This window comes from Homarus americanus, unplaced genomic scaffold (assembly GCF_018991925.1).
Source record: "Homarus americanus isolate GMGI-L3 unplaced genomic scaffold, GMGI_Hamer_2.0 scaffold42442, whole genome shotgun sequence".
NCBI lineage: Eukaryota > Metazoa > Arthropoda > Malacostraca > Decapoda > Nephropidae > Homarus > Homarus americanus.
In genome coordinates this window covers 68,710-90,860 of record NW_024742103.1, presented here as the reverse complement: position 1 = coordinate 90,860, position 22,151 = coordinate 68,710, and the positions used below count along the sequence as shown (strand labels likewise).

Here is a 22,151-nt window from a genome sequence, read left to right as displayed (position 1 = left end):
TATTACATTATTCATAAAATAAAAATACCAACACAGGTTAGATAATTTTTTATATAATTTTAAGTAATATTCTACTGATATAACTAAAAACAATCAATGAAATAACAGTACGTGATAGAGACGAGCTGATCAGTGGTTTAGAGGAATAAAGTAAAAAATAAGTAAAAGTATACATAGGTAGAGGGATAATTACCAAAGAAAAATGCTAATTAAACAATATAAGAAAGACCAACCGCTGGTAATTGGTGAAATTTATCTAGTAAATTTTTGCATTATTGGTCCCTATAAAGTAGAAGTAGAGGTGAGCAGTAACGTGGGGTAACAAGCTCTAACTACCTCAGGTCTAAAGAGGTGTTTCGTGCATCATTTAACACTTCCGTTCAGTAAAATTTGAGTCGAACTTGTTGAAGATTAATTTAAGGATATGTTCTAATTATTCATAGTGTATATTTCACGTTGGTAGAGGTGTTTGAAGAGTGTTCCCGCCAAGACGTCCTATAACTGACCACATCAATTATCTTTTATACCTGACCACATCAATTACCTTTTATCAACACTGGTGAGTATATTTAATGGCCTGTATTAGAGGGAGGTTGATGATGTAGTACGGGAATGAGAATATGGAAACGTCTGCGAGTTTTCATTATGAATCTTAATGTAGTATTTTCAAACTGGAAGATAATTCAAGGTTGACCTGTGTACACAAGAGTGATCTGAAGACGGGAATTTCTACTTAATTTAATCTGAGTTAATAGATCGAGTGCATGTACCTAACCTAACCTAACACAACTCAGATTAAATTAAGTTTACCAATTTTTTGTAACTTTATGACACCAAATAATAATCGAGAAGTGATTGACAGCCTGATTTATTCATGTAGGACCATTATTTGACTTCATTGCGGCTACATTTGGGTAATTAGTCGGACCGTGAACGGAGATCCATATTGACATCACAAGTAATCCATTGGTAATTATCGACGACTAACCCGCCGCCTTTTTTTTTTATAGAAAACGATTATAAAAACGCTACAATTTTACGGTATTTTATAGTGGACACTCGTTGTCATGGCAAATGTGTTAAAAGAGGTTATTTCTAAATTAACCTAACCTTAGTTGATGAGAAAAACTAGCGGCAGAGGTGTTGTTAGAAGACCTCACCAACCACACTAAAGAAACCTACCTAACTTTACCTAACTTCCTAGCCGTGAGGCTCAGCCCTCCGGACCCCCAGCTTATAAACAGAAAGAACTTGCTAATATATGATGTAATTTTATGGGTAATTATTCGTTTCAGCACACCTTCGATTTTTTCACGAGATGTTTGATTTTTTGATGTATTTTGATGTGTTTTGTTCAGATCTGATGCTTTGTTTCCATGGGAAATATGTCGTTTAAAAAAAAAGATATGTCATCCTTGATCAAAGACGGCTGTTTTCCATCAAAAACGAAGGTAAGATTTGATCAAAATACATCCAAATACATCAGAAACCAAACATCTAGTCCCCTAACTTTTACTACCTTAACCTAACCTACCCCAACTTCACCTTACCCCTGCGGGGTCCCTAAACAGGGAGGTACTAACACCTGGGAAGATATTGGAAGCTTAATGTGTTGTCTAATGGTAGACTGCTGCCATATGTGACCAAGTCCCAGGTTGCTGATCTGACTTTCTGCCTCATTTACACACAATTGCAGGGTCTCAATTGTTTCTCTTACTTTGACAACACATAATAACTTACATATATTGTTTCTCACTCATGAACTTTTTTTAATATTTGTATTTCTTTATGGTTTATTATTATTATTATTATTATTACTGTATTATTATTATTATTATTATTATTATTATTATTATTATTATTATTACTATTATTATTATTATTATTATTATTATTATTATTATTATTATTATTATTATTTCGCCCCCAGGCCCCGATGTGGGTCGATGACCTGTAACTGGGTGGGCTAATCCCCGTATAAAAAAAAAAAAAAACTGCGGAGCAAAGACTATACAGTATGCGAATGATGGGAAAGCTACCATCTACAGTATATCGATAAAAAAAGAAAAAGGAGCTTTTAGATCTGCCTAGGAGCGCCATTTGTTGAGCCGACTCGTTACTGTACGTGAAACATTTTAACATGGTATTAGGCTTTGGATAATATAAAAATTATTTAAGCGTGGAACAAACTCATGATGAACGACGCCCTTCCAGTCAAAAAGACGATCAACTTCACCTCCACATTTGAGCGACTCTGATGTCCAGATTTGGGATCGTCTTCAGTGGATGTTTTGAATTTGAATTTCGGCGTTAAGATAGTATTTGTAAATAAAGCAGACGGCTCACAGTGCTGACCACCTGCCATCTATTGAGCCGATCCAGCAGTTTTAAGAGCCAATGGTCACAGCGATTCGTTTAGTTTCCTGTCTTTTGCATATACCGGTAGTCTCTGTCTGCGGAGGCAGGCAGTGTGACATGCCTCACAGCTACAGACAGCTCGCGGTCTGTGAAATTGTAAGTACTTAAAAAATTTTCAGCCAATAGGGAGAGTCAAAACTTACCCCAATAACAATCAGTTTAAAATATAGTCAGCTTATCTCAAAGCCTTCCTGCAACTTAGAATACTATACATATTCCCATCAACATAAAGTAATACACTATATACTTGTATTATAATTATAAATAATGGTGTTAAGTTTTCATCAAGCCTTGAAAAGCCTTGGCTTCGGCTTTATGACTTTAATGCCTGGCTTTGGCTTTGAAGCCAGAGGCTTTGCTTCATCCCTGTGCCTGATTATAGTACCTGTACTGTACTTTTCTTTCTATGTTAATGTACTTTTGACCATTGGATGATAAACTGTATTCTCATTTTTCAGAATGGAAGAAAATCAGCCATGGAGAATGCATCCTGCTCAGGGGATGTAGGTGTCAACCTTTATTTTATTCTCCCATCTGGGTTGACTGAAGAAACATGTTCTTCAAGTTTAATATGTGCTTTTCAGGTAAAAACAAAACAAAGACAAACAACAATTTATAAAATTTAATTTTTTATTGAGGTTGAGTGAATAGCCAAAGTTCCACACCTTCTTGAGAGGGACATTCCTTGAGCACACTAGTAATCTTGCAGTGTAGATATTTTTACAACCATGCCCTAGTCTATCAAGTTTCTAATAAAAAAAGAGTTTTCAAATAGTCATTTATTTTTCTTCATGTGTGCCTACTTGATATAAATTCTGTGTCCTTGCAATCTCAATGTATCATTTTAATCTTTGTGTCACCATGGTTTGGGTTGTCTTTTGCCATTTCATCCATAGCAAAGACATCCACTGTGTTGTATGTCTGTACTGGCAAAGTTTATCTCCATTCAAGTTAGAATTACTGATTACTGGTTTTCTTTTTATTTTCGTCACTTTGATTTTGTTCACATTTACTGTCAACTTTCTTCCAGTACTGTACAGACTTCCAAATACAGTGACCCCTCCGTTAACGAACTCAATCCGTTCCAGAAGGTCGTTCGTTAACCGAAAAGTTCGTTAACCGAAACCAATGTTTCAATGGGTTTTGGGGTAATTGGTTCCAGCTCACCGAAAATTTCCTAAATTCAACAAAAATGGTAGAAAAGTTCACTTACTTTGAGGTGTGTATGTAGAAGGCTCCTGGATGATGATGGGATTTAGAATGGGGGTGGAGGAGAAGGAAGAAGAGAAGGCATTGGGGTGGAAGAAGTCACCCCATGGCGCCATTTCACCCATAAAATTTTAGCTCTCTTGGTGTAATTCAAGATTATTTTCTTTAAATCAACACTGCACTGCATTATATATTGTCAATATGTAAAATATATTTCAAAATGACCAATAATTTGCTTGGAAACACAGAAAAAAAGCGTTTAGTTGAAGAGAGTCTCGAGCAAGATGTTACCTCCAGTGGAAACAGAGAGAGACTAACTCCTGTTTGCTGTGTTAAGAGGCTGGATGCCGTGCATTAAACTAGTCACTTTACCTTCAATTATGTTCAATAATTGTTAAAATGACTAAAAAATTGAATATTAAACTTTTAAAATTATTGAATAGTATGAACTTCTTGATATTTACTAAAATAGTAAGGAATTTAAGCCCTAGAACCGATTAATGTATTGGCGGACTGATACTAAAGCTGGTTGCCCGGTCAGTGCAAGCGAAAACATGTTGAGGTCGGTTCGTAAGAACTTCGTTAACCGAATTTTTTTTCGTTAATTGAATTGAAGATCCTTATGGAAGGCAGTTCGTTAATCGAAATTACGTTAACCGAGGTGTTCGTTAAACGAGGGGTCACTGTACATTAAAATTTGTAACTTCTGGCTCACCCAGTAGAACAAACAGCAGGTCATTTATCCTATTTACATCAAACATCATTACTGTATTTACCAAACTTGCATTAGTGTGTAATGTTACAAAAGGGTGCAGTGCAGCCACACTAATGGAAACATTGTTGGTAACGTGTGTTGGCGACTGTGTTAATAACCACGTTGTGAATAAGTACAATGACGCAAATGGTAGCAACAGTAGTGTTCGGAATATTTCTGGTGTGGATTATTTGTTTACTTCCCTTTGTTTTTAACAATGTTAACACATGTAACCCTACACTTTTCTTACAATGATACTAACATTGATGCTTTCATGTGTCTGACGATGCTCTCAAGAATGCTGACAGCTTTTGTCCAAACTATCTGTAATATTTTTCCCAACGCTGTTTCCATTAGTGTGGCCGCACCCTTTGGTGACATTACACATTGAAAATTTTATAACCCATGCTATTACAGTACTGTATTCACTTGTTCAGGTTGTTGTCCTTACTTTAAATACACATAAAAATGTTTCTTCAGGAATGCCATGAGAATAATCTAAACCCTGAATGGATAACAACAGATGATTGCCTCAAAATTACTCCTATCAAGAAGGATGTGTTTATAATTGATCCTTTTGAAGGAGAGGCTTTCAATTACCTTACAAGTGGCTTCAAGTGTGTGTAAGTATAGTAGAGTACTGTTCTTGTGCAACTGTACTCATCAAGGTTTCAAAATCCCCTTCTATTTTGTGATGAAATTGGTCTTAAATTAAAAAACTGCAAAATACCTTGAAATACTAAATTAAAATTTTTAGAGTGCATTATCATCGCTATCACCATTTAAGGCCAGTTTCCCTGCTTGCCTGGGTTAGCCGTGGTTACCTGATGCATGGTATCTCGGTTGCCATCAGGTAAATTGAAGACAAGTTTTATGACTGGATGCCCTTCATATGGCCAACCTGCTTTTATAGTAGGAACTAGGCATTTCATAGTAAGACTTACAAGCACCCTTTTAATTGGCAAGACAGGGTTATCACTGCCTGAGGTTAATGAGAAATTGTCTACTTACCCTCAAGTGTATGTGATAATGACATATGACAGATGTTGCTCACATACAGGTTAGCATTTTATAAAGCAAAAACACCTAAGTATGTATGTTTAAATTATTGATTACTGATATACATCACTATACGTTGGGCATGCATTCTCGAAAAGTGCAACATTAAGTGAAACATAACTGTACCCTGTATAGTGAAACATGTTTATCGTAGACCTAATGATGTGAATAGGCGTTTTATTCCTGGGAGACATATCTGGTCACAATATTAATTAGATTCCTAAGTTATATTATGATAAATTTGAATAAATATTTAGATATAAGATGTACCCAAGATGGATCAGGAAACTGCATAATGCCTAAAGAGACCAGCTGGGATAGGGAGTGGTGGAACTATTGAGACAGTGTGGCAGGATTACCTGTCTCTTCATCTTAGGATGGATGTTAAGACTGGTCCAAGCACTGTTTGTACAGCCCCTTGTAACAGTTAATGTCTTTGGTTAATAAATTGTTACATTTCTTTGGTATGAATACAGAGACTGTTAGTATATACCTGTATTACCTAGGGAAAGCACAGGTGCACCTGTACACTGTGTGCCTAAATTAACCCAAAGTTCCAGTTACCCGTATGTAGTGTATAGATATATACAGTATTTAAAGATCTTAGTAGCTATCTGTTAGGTTTGTATGAACATATAGTAGTGAATTATGAAAGTTCTTGTTTTAACCTGCTGAAATGTTACTTTGCTCAGCAGAGTATTGGGACCTCGATGTATCCTCTCATCTCTACACCGCAAGGAGTCTATTCCAGAGCTCCCTTCACCCATACACAATACTGCCATGAAGGATCTTGTGATCACTGCAACTGGTTTTGAAAAAGAAACTAAAACAGAACTCCAGATGCTGGTGGAAAGGATGGCAGGAATCTACTCCAACATTTTTCATGAAGGTGTGACTCATCTAGTAGCTAACGCTGTGGGAAGCAAAAAATATTGTGTGAGTTACTTTGGAGTTATTTTTTATAATGTTGTATAGTTGTAGAAAGGAATTTGCTCACCAAGTTAGAGGGAAGAGAGATGTCTATTGATGAAGGGATAAGAAGTAAAGTACAGTCATTGTAAAACTGAGTGGGTGGATGTACTGTACAGAGTAGATAGTGTTAGTACATGAATCAAGTCTTCAGTTTGAGAATGTCGTTTTAAAGTTTGCAAGAAACACAAGTTTTAGAGGATTGTATGCACTTGAAGGAAATGTATGATCGAGTGAGGAAAGATAGTATATTTTGAGCTGTGTTCTGAAATGGTATGTAGTATGGAAATTTTCATATTGTTTATAAGGTGAGTTTCGTCTCACGCAGAAGTAGCCAAGGACAAGTGTTTGTGCGTGTGTTGAAGATTTATTTTATTTATTTTTTTCAGTTTGTATGATTAATTTGGAAGTGTGTTTGTTTACCTTGGGCTGGTGAGGACCATTCATTTTAACTGGGGCCAGTACTGAAAGCTTTAATGTGAGCGAGCAAGAGAGAAGAGTGGTAGGAAGAAAAACTTTACCTTTGAAGGTACTACTGTACTTCACACGGGAAAAATTTATAATGGAAAGATTCCACATGAGGGCCTGTTGGCACATCAGAATTATTTGTGATTGGTAATTTGCATATTTCAGGTAGCAGTACAAAAAGAAATTCCTGTCATGACTGGTGAATGGGTAAAAGCAGTATGGAAGGCTGTCCACTTGGATTTTCAAGAAGACATTTCAGCCACAGACCAACAGTTCTTATCCTATGTTTGTCCAGTATTTAAAGGCTTGGTTATAAGTGTCTCACAACTGCAACGCAAACAGAAGGAGGCCATTAGAAAGATAATTGAAGAAAATGGTAAGAAGTTTTCCATGTACTGTACAGTTTATTTCCATTTCCTGACATTTTGAATTTTTGTACTGGAGATTAAGAAATGTATTAGAATATTAACTCTTTAGAATTAATCATTTCTTGTGTTAGTGACCATACTGGTATCATAAAATTGAAATGGTATACTGGACTTCAATGATATGTAGTATAGTACAGCATTGCAATGATATATCCTTAGAAGTTGCTGAAGGAAGAATTTATAACAGGTTTTGCTGATTGTAAAGATTTGTACTGTTTAATGGGTGGAAGACATCAAGTAATTTTAGTATTTATTTGTAGTATTTACCAGGTTTATATTGCATAGGAAATTATTATTGCTAATGGGTAGAAGCTACCAAAGAAAAGATTTTGCAATTGCTTGTAGTGGTACTTTCAATGTATGCTACCCTGCACTTTGCATGACATCTAGAGACAGAATGAAGGAGGGGGCCAGGGAGGTGGGGGTTTACAGTAGCCAAGAGAAAAAATCAAACGCACACATTTTCTTTCTAAAGCATTTGTCATTATTGTGCCTAAATTCCAGCTTTCTAGCTCAAAAGTCACTTCACGTAGCACCTGGAGATGGAATGGGGGAGGGGGGGCAGGTAGTGAACAAAAACTTATGTTGTTTACCCCATCTTCTTCTCTTTCTGTCTTATGTATACAGTATTTCTTATTTCCTCCTCTTTCTCCTCATCTTATCACACTTAAGTCACAAAGACCTTTGTGTTGATCTTCAGCCCACCTACAATATATGATTCTTATGTGTTCACTGATGCCACTTGACAGCTGATCTATACCTAAGAACATAAGCAAAAATTTTAAATTACCCGATAAACAAATTGTAAATATGTAAATCTGAAAATTTTCTACAATAATTGAAGTTGAAATGTTTTTATTTGTGTATTAGTATTCAGTGTTATTTTTATTGTAGTCTACACCTCATTCAAGTGATAAATACTGTACCATTTACACTTAATCTTCTGATTCTGTTTACATACCAGAACTTCTAACATGCTTATAACTATATCTTCTTACTTACTTTATCTTTAAGCATTCTCTACATTACTATACTGTATTAATACTTTGCCATTCTCAGATAAGTTCATTTAGATTTTTGGTAATTAATCAGGACTAACCCGCGGCTGAAATTGATAAAAAATGATTATAAACACCGGATTGTCACTGTTTTTTTTTTACAGTGGACACTTGTTTTAGTTTGTGCAAATGTGTTACGAATTGGTTGTTTTTAAAATAAACATAGTTTAGCATTTGTGGATATGAAAAACTGACCTAACCAAACAAACCTACCTAACCTTACCTAACTTCCTTACCGGAGAGCTTTGCCCCCTGAACCCCTGGTATATTAAACAGAAAGTACTTTCTATGATATGGTGAAATTTGAGGCATTTTCTGGAGGTGAGATGATGCGGGCGCATCGGCGCTTACACAGCCTAGGCAGCAAAGTGATTTTTTGTGATGGCGGGAAGCGTTGAGCCATTGCGTTAAGTGATGAAAAAAAAATCTGGTCTGAAAGGACAGGAATTTCTGAAGCGTGGACAGTCTCTATTTATAGGAACAATGCTGTGTTCTTTGAACAATTGAAGGGTCTCGTCTTTATCCCTAAATTCGAAAATTAAGTCCATACAGTGATCCCTCGGTTAACAAGCGCCTCGGTTAATGAGTTACCTTCCATAAGATTCTTAACTTCGGTTAACGAGCAATCCCTCGATTAGTGAGTTTTTTACGAACCGACCTCAACATGTTTTCACTTGCATTTGGTGGTCCACCAGCTGTAGTATTAGTCCGCCAATACAGTAATCGGTTCTAGGGCTTAAATTCCTTACTATTTTAGTAAATATCAAGAAGTTTATACTATTCAATAATTTTAAAAGTTTTATATTAAATTTTTTCGTCATTTTAAGAATTATTGAACATAATTGAAGTACGTGTATAGGAAGCTAGTATTTTGTGCGCCATACAGCCTGTCAACACACCATACAGGTGTCAGTCTCTGTGTCTTTTCAGTGGAGGTAACATCTTGCTTGAGACTCTTCAACTAAATGCTTTTTTTCTGTGTTTCCAAGCAAATTATTGATCAATTTGAAATTTATTTTACATATTGACAATGCAATGCAGTGTTGATTTAAAGAAAATAATCTTGAATTACACCAAGAGAACTAATATTTTAAGGTTGAAATGGCACCATGGGGTGACTTCTCTTCCACCCCAATGCCTTCTCTTCTCCCTTCTCCTCCACCCCCATTCTAATTCCCATCATCATCATCATCCAGGAGCCTTCTACATACACACCTCAAAGTAAGTGTACTTTACTACCTTTTTTTGTTGATTTTAGGCAATTTTCGGTGAGCTGGAACCAATTACCCAAAACCCATTGAAACAATGGTTTCGGTTAACGAGCAACCTTCTAGAACGAATTGTGTTCGTTAACTGAGGGACCACTGTATAAAACCGGCGACAACCCTCACACGTAATGCTGAAAATGAAACTGCCGCGAGCCCGGGGAAAAGTGCAGCAGCAGAGCGTGGCCTCATTACCGCTGGGAAGACAAATTAGTGCGCACTTAGGCATCTAATTATCTATGAAACAAAAAAATTTCCACTAGATATGATTATCATATCAGAACTCACTGATGAAAATAATACAAGAAAATAAAACGTAATAAAAATAACTCGTCCGCGGGTTAGTCTTGTATACTAACCAGATTTTTATTAATAATATTTTTTTCCATTATCAGGTGGCACATACTCTCCTCTTCTGGAAATGTCTGTTACCTCAGTACTCATCATACCCACACCAGAGGGAGATAAATACTCTCATGCTCGTAACTGGCGTATCCAGTGTCTTACACCTGATTGGATATATGACTCTGTGGAACAAGGCTCTGCTCTTGACATGGTGGGTTATACAGTTATAAAGCGTGGAGCCTCTACTCCAACTCATGATGCCACCACAAGTAGTAAGTCTTATGAGAACTATCGGTTACATTTGTGATTACAGTAATGTTTAGATTTATATAGCTAAGCTGATAGTAAATATGTCTTTGAGGATAGTGAGAGGTTGTACTGTATAGATAAGTGAATAGTATACCGTACCAAGAGTCTTCTAGGTGAGAAAACTCTGGTCTATAAATTCCCGTCTTCCCCAATACAAATTATATTTAATTATATCCATATTATACCGTACTTTACCGGTATGTGATAACCCCATTGTCAGCTGATTTGCTAAGCTTTCAAGGGGTATTACTATACATGTTGCAACACATATACAGTACCCCTAATGACATTAATTCTTATGGGGAAAAGTCATCATTATAAAACATTTCACTATAAGGTGCTTTTCTCAAGAACACATCCCGACATATAATGAGGACTTCCTGACTGTTTTATATTTAATCATGGCACTTTGCATAATGTTGTATGCTGTAACCACAAAAAGAAAAAAAAATGCTACTTAATACTGAGAACAAAAGAAGAATATATGTTAAAATTCCAATCCCCCTCACTTGCCAGATGCTGCCAAGTGTCCAGGGAAGTTTGTCTACAATTTTACATTATCATTTGATAAAAATGTCATAACTACAAAATTTTGCTGAGAAAATTGGAATTCTTTCCTTAATTTTTTGTAATTTGGAACTAAATTTTCATAAATTGAGCCTTTGAAAATCATGGGATGCCTGTAGTGTATTCTTGCTTGGAATTTGGAGTTTTTAATGAGTAGTTGTGGATTTAAATTTAACCTTTATTAAGTGATTTACTCCATTCTATTCACAGTGCCTCCAGATATCTCCATGTGTAGTACCATCATGAATGAGACCTGTCTGTCAAAAACAATGCAGGTCAATGAGACAGTACAGATGAATGAGACATTGGTTCAGATGAAGGCGTTCATTCCCGATAATAAAGGTAGTTTAATTTTCTGTATGTTTTTATAAGGCTTTTGTGTTAAACTTTGTGTATCTTGAGATGGATGCCTTGATTGATTGTCACTGATCAAAGTGTGTACAGTAGTGTTTTTTTATTAAATTAGCAAATTTGAGTTAGTATATGAATATGTTTGGGAATGTTAAAACAAAGTATTTAAACTTTAGTCTTAATATGACTTAGTCCAAATAAAGGATTGAGTGTTGCATATATAATGCATCAATTAATTTGTTTTTTAGGGAGCCGTGGACTGGAGGCAGTAGAAAGTCTAGATTTGCAACAAGCATTGAAAGCCGGTCTCTTCTTGGATGGATGTAAGATTTTCTTGTCTGGGTTTGGCACATCACATATGGAAAAACTACGTCGAGTTCTCAATACTGGAGGAGCCACTCGCTTTAATCATCTGACTGAGTCTGTATCTCATATTGTTATAGGTATGTAATCACATACCTGTACTTTCTGTACAGCAGGATGGTTTGAAGAACATCTTCCAGATAGTGTAATATGTATGGTACTTTATTTTGTAACACTTCTTTAAGTTCCTTCTTTACAGTAACATTTTGTCTTTGGAATTTACCTTCATTCTTTGTCAGCATCTGTTTTTGCTTACCTCGCTACAAACATATTCTATAAGGTATCCTTTTTATTGATATTCTGTATGTCTCATTCTCATCATTTGGTAAGAGAAATACATTTTCATTAAACTATTTATGAGGATGGTATCCTATTGGGTGTAACCCTCGCCTTCTGACCCAAGAGTAACCTGTTAAAGTTTTGTAGCTGGCTACTGGAGTTGTTTTTAGGGATAAATATGCTGTTGGGGTGTGTAGAACAACAGGAGTAAACAAAACTGATTTAAGCTTTATAGTGGAAGGGAAATGTGATTACCTGTACACATCTGTTACAGCAGTAAGAATGAGGGATGGCAATAATTGGGGAGAGAATCTGTTTCTTCCTGATTCCTGAAAGAGTGAAAGCAAACATAAGGAACTGTCTCTTGAGTCCTTAGCATGCAGGAGTATGTGGTCATGGTTTGTGTTTTACTTATGATGTGAATTTGTATTTCAATGTGAAATTTATATATTTTTTTGTTTTCCAGTGTCAATTAGTTTTGTATTCGTTGTCATGTGATCTTTAAATCTTTTGCATAAGCAGATTGACTGACTGACTGACAAACTTTTTTTTTTTTAATAATAATAATCTTATCATCATTTCAGTCAAATCAGATTAATCATTTTTGGATCACTCATACCTTGACATCAGTTTGTTGCTTTTTGTGGCATATTACCTTTCCCATTCATAAACTTTCAGGCTTGAAATTTATATCTCTTGTAGAAAGAAAATTTATTTGTTATGAAATACATACCTCCTGTCTTGTCAACAGGGAAAACTTGTGAAGAGGTTTTGAATATTATCCAGACATGGGCATCCAAACCACATGTCATTTATGCTGATTGGATTATAGAGAGTATCAAGCTTAAGCGACCAGCTGATGAAGCTCCATTTGCTTACTTGGTTGATGGTGAAAGCTGTGCTTCTCCACATATAGCGGTTAAGATTACAAGACACTCCTCAGATTCTCTGCCAAACATTGATAATGAAACTTATGTGGATGAAGAAATACTTCATCAGTATTTAAAGACGTCAAAAACTAATGATGCAGGAAATGTTAGTATGAGTGATACAGCGAATATATCGTCTGTCCAAAGTTCTCAAGCATCTGTTCTGCCTGGCATCTTCTCTGGTAAGTGGGAAAACAGTATTTGGTTGTAACCATCTTCAAGGTATTAACAACATATCACAACAAGGAACCAGTCAAACACTCCTTACCTTTTCAAGTGTGTGAAACTTGGTACAGTCTTGTATAAACATATTTTAGCTTAAAAACAAGACACACAAAACATGCATCTGGTCATGTCATGTGTTGCTAAGATATGGAAAGTTCAGTACTGTATTATGAGTTCCCTTTTTCTTGCCGTGACTTCGGACCATCAAGTGAGTGCAACCAATAGTTATGCATGTGCAGCAGTAGTCCCATTTAAACTTGAGCATTTTCTTCCCATTGAAATTAAAATTATCAAATTCTTTAGATTTCTTTCACCATTCCTGCACCCTAGGCAACATTAATTATAATTAATGTTGCTCGGAGCCAAGGTGATCTCTAATGATATTTATCAGTAGATGTCATCTTGGCTCCGAGCTGCTCTTCACACACACACACACACACACACACACACACACACACACACACACACACACGCACACACGCACGCACGCACGCCCGTCCGTCCATCCGTCTCCGGGTTACAAACGAGTTCCGTTCCTGAGGACATTCTTAAGTCGGAACACATACCCTATGTGCGTTATATCATTGCCTAAGTTCTTTTATACATTTAGAATGCCTTAATTTAAGAGTAAAAAAGAAATTGAATGACAAAATACAGTAAAGGAAAGTAAAACTTAAAGTTAAACACTACATTTAAACTTGGGGCTGTTGTGCATGTCGAGATAAGCATTTGTAGGAGCAACAGATGCTTTTATTGGGATGGAACTGAAGGTGGTGGTGATGATGTAGACGTTGATGGGATTGGTTCTGGACTTTAACCTGTTAGACTAAGTTGGTGTATAACGGGGGTCATCTATAATGTGTTTTTTTTATAAAATGAGATTTCAGGATGATTCCATCATTATTTTTTATCACCCTAGGAAAGGTGTTCACTGTGTCTGGTTTTGATGAGGAAACAGCAGAGGACATAGCCTTAACACTCCAAGATCATGGCGGAGTAGTTGTGTGTCTAAGTCATCGTGGTAGAGTGCATTACTCCCTGCTAAACATTGATGGAACTGGAAGTGTCCATTATAAAGCAAAAGAGATAATATCAATTTTTTTCATTGAGGACTGTATTGAACAGAAGGTAGTATATACCCGTATATATATATATCAGCTGTACTGTGAAGTAATGAGCTTTTGTGGCAATACAGTGCATGTTGTACAGTATAAGTTTTCAATTATTCACCTGAAATATCATGTGACTGCTGTTCTCTTTTCCACAGAAATTAATACCGGTGGATTATTTTCACATGCCAATACATCTTCCAGAAGATTTGAATATTTTAGCAGATTGTAATGTTACCATCTCTACCTACAAAGGAAATGAGAGATATTTTCTTGAAAATATTGCAACTGCTCTGGGTGCAGGGTAAGTAATATGGCCGTTTCATTTTGAGTCTTTTCTTCATTTAGGCTTTTTTCACTTATCACATTAATTTTTTTAATCATCTTGGCAAAATCTGCTATGCTGGGATCTTACTATACTTAGTGAAATTATATGTCTTTAACCCTTAGACCCCGAGTTACGTTCCAGAACGTCTGACTAGCACACCCCGCCATTTTTTTATTAATATATATATATATATATATATATATATATATATATATATATATATATATATATATATATATATATATATATATATATATATATATATATATATATATATATACACACACACACACACACACACACATTATACAGTATAGTTTGTATTGGTACTCACGATGGTGGTGAAGTGGTGTGTGGTAGGTCGTCAAACTGATGGAAGCTGATATAAGCGGGAGGAGAATGATGAGTACTAGAGACTTCATTAAATTGAAATATAAGCATGAGCGAGATGATGCGCCATAAAATGTAGTCTGTGACGACGCAAAATGACGTAATATCGAATCACCGGGACGTTAAACGAATTTTTGGTCTCTTTAATTACGTACTACAGGTTGTACCTCTCTAGTCCGGCACCCTCGGGACCTGACCGGTGCCGGACCATGGAAATTCACCCTTTTCCTGGATAGATAGTGACTTGTGCTTATGCTTGGAAGCACTAGCACCACTTTCTCTGCATCATGGTCTCTTTGAAGACATATTGAAGGGTTAAATGTCGTATAGTAGCTTCTCAAATTTCGCGAGTTTTTAATTCAACGTATTTTATTGGAACACACACAAAAAAAAATAAATAAAAATTTTGACGGCGGAAACTTGAATTTCGACGGGTTTGAACGGCCCGCCAACGTGCAGACGACGTGCATAATCGTGTAAACAGCGTCATTTCTCTTATGTACAAAAGATTCATTATTATTTATTACTGAATGTCTTTTTATTGAATTAATGTTTGTGTGCAAAATGAGCATTACAATTCATTAATAATACGTAGAATATTAAAACACACGAGGAAATGACACAGCATTGTTTTCGTTGATTACAAAACCAGTGACTGACTGGTTCTACATATAAAACTGAAGAAAATAAGACCTTGGTTGTAGCTGTAGTAAAATTAATATGGTTGTTTTAAGTAATGTTATTTAATGTTAATAAATGGAACAATAGAAGTAGCTAACAATAAAGGTAAAGAAAAAAGAGAGATCGCGTATGTAAGTGTGCACATGTGAAAACATATCGTCATTACTCTACATAAGAATATGAACGCAACACTAATTTACTGTTCATATATATTTTAATTAATGTTTCTGAATTTGTTTTTATTGAATTAATGTTTGTGTGTGCAAAATTAACAATACAATTTATTAATAATACGTGAATATTAGAGAGACGAGACGGCTGCCGGCATTGTTTATGTTAAAGCTTACAAAACCAGTGACTGATTGGTTCTACATATAAAACTGAAGAAAATAAGACCCTGATTGTAGCTGTAGTAAAATTAATGTAAAAAAATTAATATGGTTGTTTGAAGTAATGTTATTTAATGTTAATAAATGGAACAATATAAGTAGCTAACCATTAATGGTAAAAAAAAGTGAGACTGCGCGTATGTAAGTGCGCACATGTGAAAACATATCGTCGTTACTCTACATAAGAATATGAAAGCAACACTTATTTACTGCTCATATATATATTGAAGGGTTAAATGTTGTACTCTGTATAGACAAGCAGCACAGAGAGAGAGCAGCCGAACTGCCGGATGTAAACAAACCTTAATTTCCCGGCTTTGTCTTTGTTTTTTTTTAAGGGGATTAGCCCACCCGGGCATAGGTCACTGACCCACATTGGGGCCTGAGGGGCAAAAATTTAATACTCCTGTAATAATAATAATAATAATCAGATTAAAAAAAAAAAAAAAAGCTGCCTATCTACCTATTGGACAAACTAAAATCGTTCCGGACCACGGGAGTTTCCGGACCACAGAATGCCGGACTAGAGAGGTGCAACCTGTACTACCAAACCATACATGCTACAGTACAATGCTTTAAGGAAACCAAAAGCACCAATCCCCCCCCCCCCAAAAAGTATATACTGTACTACACAGTACAATAATATATGATAATACTTATAGCATATGTATGAAAAAATGGAAAATAATTTTTTTTACACTTTTTGTTAAATTTTTTTTCATAATTTACCATAAAAGTATTAGTATAATCATAGCACAAGCTAATTTATATAGTAATTTTTACAGACAAAAAAGTGCATCTTATATGCCATATAATACAGTATTTAATAGCATCAGTCAGTTTTATATGGACCAAATTTTGTTACAGATTTCAAGAAGTCTTTGTAAGAAGAGATATTGCAGCAAAAAACGCCAGAGCTGCCACGCACCTAATATGTCCAGTAGCTGAAGGTGACAAGTATAATGCTGCTGTAAGATGGGGTGTGCCGGCTGTGACAAGTGATTGGTTACTCCAATGTGTCAAGAGTAAGAAAAGGGAGTCAGAAGACTTATTTAAGGTTTCCAACAAAAATCAACCAGAACTGGATAAGAAAGCACTTATTAAAGTTCTACTTGGTAAGTTTGTATAGTGTATCATAAATAAAAATCGATTTATATCCCACAAAACTTTGCAAAACATAGTGGATTTTGGTGGCCTGTCAAACTTGTGATGGCACCCATATGAGGAGGCTAGTGTGCACAAAAGGGGATATCAGTGTTACTCTGAATATGGCATTGATATTTGTAAGTAAGAGGCAGAGAAGAACTTTATATTTAAGGGCACAACAAATGTAAGAAGTCCTGTGTGTTTGGAGACGATGGAAGACAAAATAGCCTGGTTTTGTAACTTAGACAAGGTGGTATGATGGGTGAAGCCTGATTAATATACTCCTTCCTGTTTAAATGATGGGTGAAGCCTGATGCACATTCTTTCCCCTGTAAGTGATAGTGAAACTTGAACCTGTTTCAAACATTTATGTGAAGAGAGAAACTTGATGTTCTTGTTCCATCTCATTTAAATGAGAATGATAAATAAATGGATTTGAGTAGACTGTGCAATATTATACATACGGTATCTTGGAGGATAATATTTATTAATAATTATTCCAATTTTAAGAAGTATCAGGTGATGGGAGTGAGAAAGTTCGCCGAACAGCCACTGATGAGGAGATGGAAATTGCAGCAACGCCCATGAATAAAAAGGTTAGAGCTCTCCGGGAACAATGCTCCCTGTCTCCCTCAAAAATAAAGACTCCGGATCCTGAAACTTTCAGAAAACGTAAGTATCACTACCCTGTTGTATTCTGTAGCAAGGGACAATAAGACCAAATGGAATGTCTGAAAGCCTGGATGTAATCAATGTGATACAAGAAGATTGATTGAAAACTTTGAGAGGAAAGGAACTTGGAAGTCCATGTTTTGTGTGAAACAAATTCCAAAATGGAAGTGAGTTGGAGACAACTGAAGGGAGTAAATTCAGGAGTGTCAAAGACTAAGAATGAAAGCATGTGTGATGGCAAAGGGCCATCATGTCCGTACTGTAGGGCAAGTGACTGAGGTCATAAAGATAATCAGATCAGCCATCACACGCTCATGTCAATTTTAGTTACTGTGTTGGTCAAGCTCTTGGAGTAATCATCAGAGATCTGTTGGTTCCAAGGCTGCCAGAGAAAACCAAAAAATATAGATAGTTAGGTAATCTTTGATTATCTCGTGGAGTAGTTCATCCGTCTTGCCAGCTGAAAGGGCACTTGGAAATTCTACATGTAATGCTCAGTTTCCATTTTGTAAGGGTTTGATGATAGGAAGGCCATCCACCAGTAAAATTTGCTTGAAATTTACCTGATGGAAAATATGACACCATGGCATCATGTAGTAGTGGCTAACCCACACTTGCATGAAAATGTCTAAAATGGTGATGGTAATGATGCCTTGTGAGGTGAAAGGGGTAAACCAGATTTGGGTCCTTGTTATGAAAATGGAGTGCTATAACAGAACAGTAAGAGTGAATGAAGGGAAAATATATGTACAGTAATGTGTGTGTACACAGTATATATATATATTGTATTAGTCAAGTTGTTCATAATATAATGAATGTTATATTGTACATGCAATATAAAAATATATAAATATAGATTCAAATTGTTTTTACCAATATGAGTGCTTAATATTTCCAGTTTATCCAACACCTGGTGTGTCCAAACCTCATGATAGTCTCTCTGAGATGCCAACTCCAGACACCCCTTATGGAAGTACATGGTACCCTAACCCTTCGTCCCGAATAAGAAAAGGATTTAAGCGCCTCATAGAGTCTATGCCCGATCCAGCACCAGCAAAGCGAAAAGTTCCACCAGGAACTCCTTTAGAAGTGTATTATAAAAGGTTCTTTAATGATATAAAAGATACTGTGCAAAATTATAAACCAAAAGTTCCTGTTTGGTTAAAAAAAGGTGATGATAACAATAAGAGAGATAAAGAGTTGGAAGGTGAGAGTAAGAGAGCAGATGATCACAGTCCCTTGGCTGGTGTGATTGTATGCACGGCCAGGAAGTTGCAAGATCAACAAAGTGATTTGTATGAGGCTGTGGAAAAACTAGGAGGAGACTATCGCTGGGCCTATGACCATACAGTCACACACTTTATATTTCAGGGGCGAAGCAATGACACTAATAAAGACTTCAGACTAGCCCGAGACCAAGATAAGTTGATTGTTTCTCCTGATTGGGTGTGGATGTGTCGTGATGAGAAAACAAGAATAGACGAAGTGCTGTTTCCCCACACTCATAATCCAAAAATGTCCCTCTCAATTGTTAGCTCCAAGACAACACCAACCACAAAGAGGGGCCGACCAAAAAAGAAAAATGTATTGGAGGCAACTCCTGATAAAAGAGAGAGAGCACTTGAAGAAACAGAGGAACCAGGACAAAATAAAGACAGTGGCAGTGATTGTGAAGAAAATATGGAGGACGAGGATCGGATAAAGGCTGCACTATCAAAACAGTTAGAAGAAATTGAGGCCCTAGTAACTGGCACAGGATCAGAGCGAAGGAATTCAGGAGTAATCAGAAAAAGATCTTTCGGTGAGAAATTAAAACACACACCAACCAGACCTATGGATGTTGAAACGCAACATGGTGAGTGTATTGCTGTTGATTATATGATGTTAAATGGTAATAAGATGTGCTACATTTTTTATACCCTTGTCTTTTTACAATAGACAACCTGAAAGGTTTCAAAGACTTAAATATTTAGTGCCTGGCCTTAAGCATGTACTGAATAAGAAATACTTGTTGTAGAAAATAAACTAAGATTTTTTTCTTTTTGTTTTGTGTTAATTTCTTTGGAGATTTAAATATTCAAAGATGTGTTATCTTAATTAGTCAGAACATAGTTAATTCTGTTGATTTCTACTTAAGTGTTATTCAATTAGAATAACAAGTGCCCTCTGAAGATAAATGTGCATACAGTAATTATTTTCTTTGGACTTAACTGAGGGCCTAGGTAGATGCTATAATTGCTTCTGCTTGTGTGTACAGTATACATGTGTCCTTCCATGCACATGTGTGTACACTGCTGATCTATTTGTTGATCAAGGAACAAAGTGCTTCTTATAATAAAGGTAAATATTATTTGGTCTTGATAATGGCTAAAGTTTGTACTTCTTCACCAGAATTTTATGGTTTTAGCCAATACTCAGCTGACCTAAAAGCATGATGAAAATTAGTCCTATCCTTTTATATAGTTTCTTTATACTGTACAGTGGGGTATGCTATAACGAATCTAATTGGTTCTAGAACCTTGTTCGTTATAGCATTCGTTCGTTATAGGATTAATACGTTCCAGGCCCCCAAATACAACCACTTAACACTGAAAAATATATAAAATTGTAAAAATTGTAAAAAAGTGCATAAATATGCATCTAAACCCCTGAAATAAAGAATATCATTTATACTTGTAATAAAAAAAACAATAAATTAGTAAAAAAAAATAAAAAAAATTTGTTGTAGGAGTTTCGTTCATTATAGCATTCTCAATTTTATAGGTAAAACCGTTCGTTATAGGAATATTCGTAGTAGAATCCATGCGTTATAGCATACCCCACTGTATATGGCAAAACAAGATTCCTCCAGCATGGATAGACCAACTTTTATGAAACTTGGCAAGTGGTACAGTATTGATATTAATCAACTAAAGAACATTTTGTTTTGATAAAACTTGCTAAAAGTTAAGGACATAGCCTAAAATCAACTTCAGTACATCCAAATGCAGTTTAATATGAGTACAGTATTCAGAAGAGTACTTTTATAGTTAATAAGACTATGGAGTAGGTTTGTTCCTTGTATGATGAAGAACATGATTCATGGCTGTCTGTATGACTTATCATGAGTATGTGTGAGAATTATACATATCTGATATCCAAATATCTGCTTGTGAAGCTGGGTTTTGTTTTTGGTGAATGATATTGAGTTTTGTGAAGTAATAGGGAAAAATCAAGTGGATATCCTAGTCTTTGTTGAAACAACAGAAACACTATAGTGGCAGTTACTGGTGAAGAGTATAAATGGCAGAATGTAGAAAGGGTTCATGTTACTCTTGATTTCAGCCACATGCATCATAGTGGGAAAATATAAACAGGAATGGAAAAACAAGACTAGTACTGTAACTAGACTCTTCCTTCTTAAAGAATATCACCATACAGCAGTAGATGATATAATGTTATCTTCCATTTACTGTAGTCTTATGAGCATACCATATAGTATATAGCATGCTCATGTATAGGCCAATAAATTTGTGTATAAAATAGTTTTGTCTTTAAGAAAAATGCAAACTGATGCAGTACTGTTTTGTCATTTGATGATTCTAGTCACCGTGGATGTTGTTGAATCCCAGAGTACTGCTATCACTTGGGAGGATCCTCAAGAACTTGTGGCAAGATTAAAGCTACAAAACCAACTCACAAAAGATACACAGGAGATCATAAACCACAATCGTCAGGTACGCTCTGGTATACTGTACTTGTAGTCACTGTAGTGTTCAGTAGAATTTAAAATACCTCTGACATGGAGGAAATTGATCTTTAAAGTTATACATTTGCTTTAATATATAAAATCCCTATTTTCATTCCACAGACTACACAATATTGTATTGGTGGAGAGAAATTTTCCAGCGCTAGAATATCCAGAAGAGTATAGGTAGTGAGAAGGAAGATTATAGAAGAGAGCATGATTAGTCAGCTACTGTAAGAAAGGAAATGATCAGTAGGGTATATATATATATATATATATATATATATATATATATATATATATATATATATCTATCTATCTATATCTATCTATCTATCTATCTATCTATCTATCTATCTATCTATCTATCTATCTATCTATCTATCTATCTATCTATCTATCTATCCATCTATCTATCTATCTATATTATCTATCTATCTATCTATCTACCCATCTATCTATCTATCTATCTATCTATCTATCTATCTATCTATCTATCTATCTATCTATCTATCTATCTATCTATCTATCTATCTATCTATATATATATATATATATATATATATATATATATATATATATATATATATATATATATATATATATATTTTTTTTTTTTAACAAGTTGCCCAACCGGGCACAGGTCGCTGATCCGCATTGGGGGAGGGGGGGGAATATAATAATAATAATAATAATTCATTGTAAATAAAATT

At 35.4% G+C, this 22,151-nt stretch overlaps 1 protein-coding gene across 7 annotated transcripts in view; it reads left to right on the top strand.

The window, feature by feature from the left end:
* Positions 1 to 278: 278 nt before the first annotated feature.
* LOC121876490 (DNA topoisomerase 2-binding protein 1-like) overlaps positions 279 to 22,151 on the top strand; it is a 38,086-nt gene continuing 16,213 nt past the window's right edge. For 3 of the 7 annotated variants that reach the window (XM_042381607.1, XM_042381611.1, XM_042381610.1), the window contains exons 1-15: positions 280 to 559; positions 2,877 to 3,002; positions 4,862 to 5,004; positions 6,133 to 6,376; positions 7,043 to 7,253; positions 10,024 to 10,245; positions 11,060 to 11,191; positions 11,449 to 11,643; positions 12,594 to 12,953; positions 13,916 to 14,124; positions 14,264 to 14,409; positions 16,761 to 17,008; positions 17,550 to 17,711; positions 18,610 to 19,566; positions 21,297 to 21,427. In XM_042381607.1, coding sequence (XP_042237541.1) covers positions 2,895 to 3,002; positions 4,862 to 5,004; positions 6,133 to 6,376; positions 7,043 to 7,253; positions 10,024 to 10,245; positions 11,060 to 11,191; positions 11,449 to 11,643; positions 12,594 to 12,953; positions 13,916 to 14,124; positions 14,264 to 14,409; positions 16,761 to 17,008; positions 17,550 to 17,711; positions 18,610 to 19,566; positions 21,297 to 21,427 — 3,468 coding nt within the window. In that variant the 5' untranslated portion in view covers positions 280 to 559; positions 2,877 to 2,894. Of the gene's footprint in view, positions 560 to 2,876; positions 3,003 to 4,861; positions 5,005 to 6,132; positions 6,377 to 7,042; positions 7,254 to 10,023; positions 10,246 to 11,059; positions 11,192 to 11,448; positions 11,644 to 12,593; positions 12,954 to 13,915; positions 14,125 to 14,263; positions 14,410 to 16,760; positions 17,009 to 17,549; positions 17,712 to 18,609; positions 19,567 to 21,296; positions 21,428 to 22,151 lie in introns of all 7 variants that reach the window. The other 4 variants (XM_042381609.1, XM_042381613.1, XM_042381608.1 and 1 more) reach the window with 4 other exon arrangements.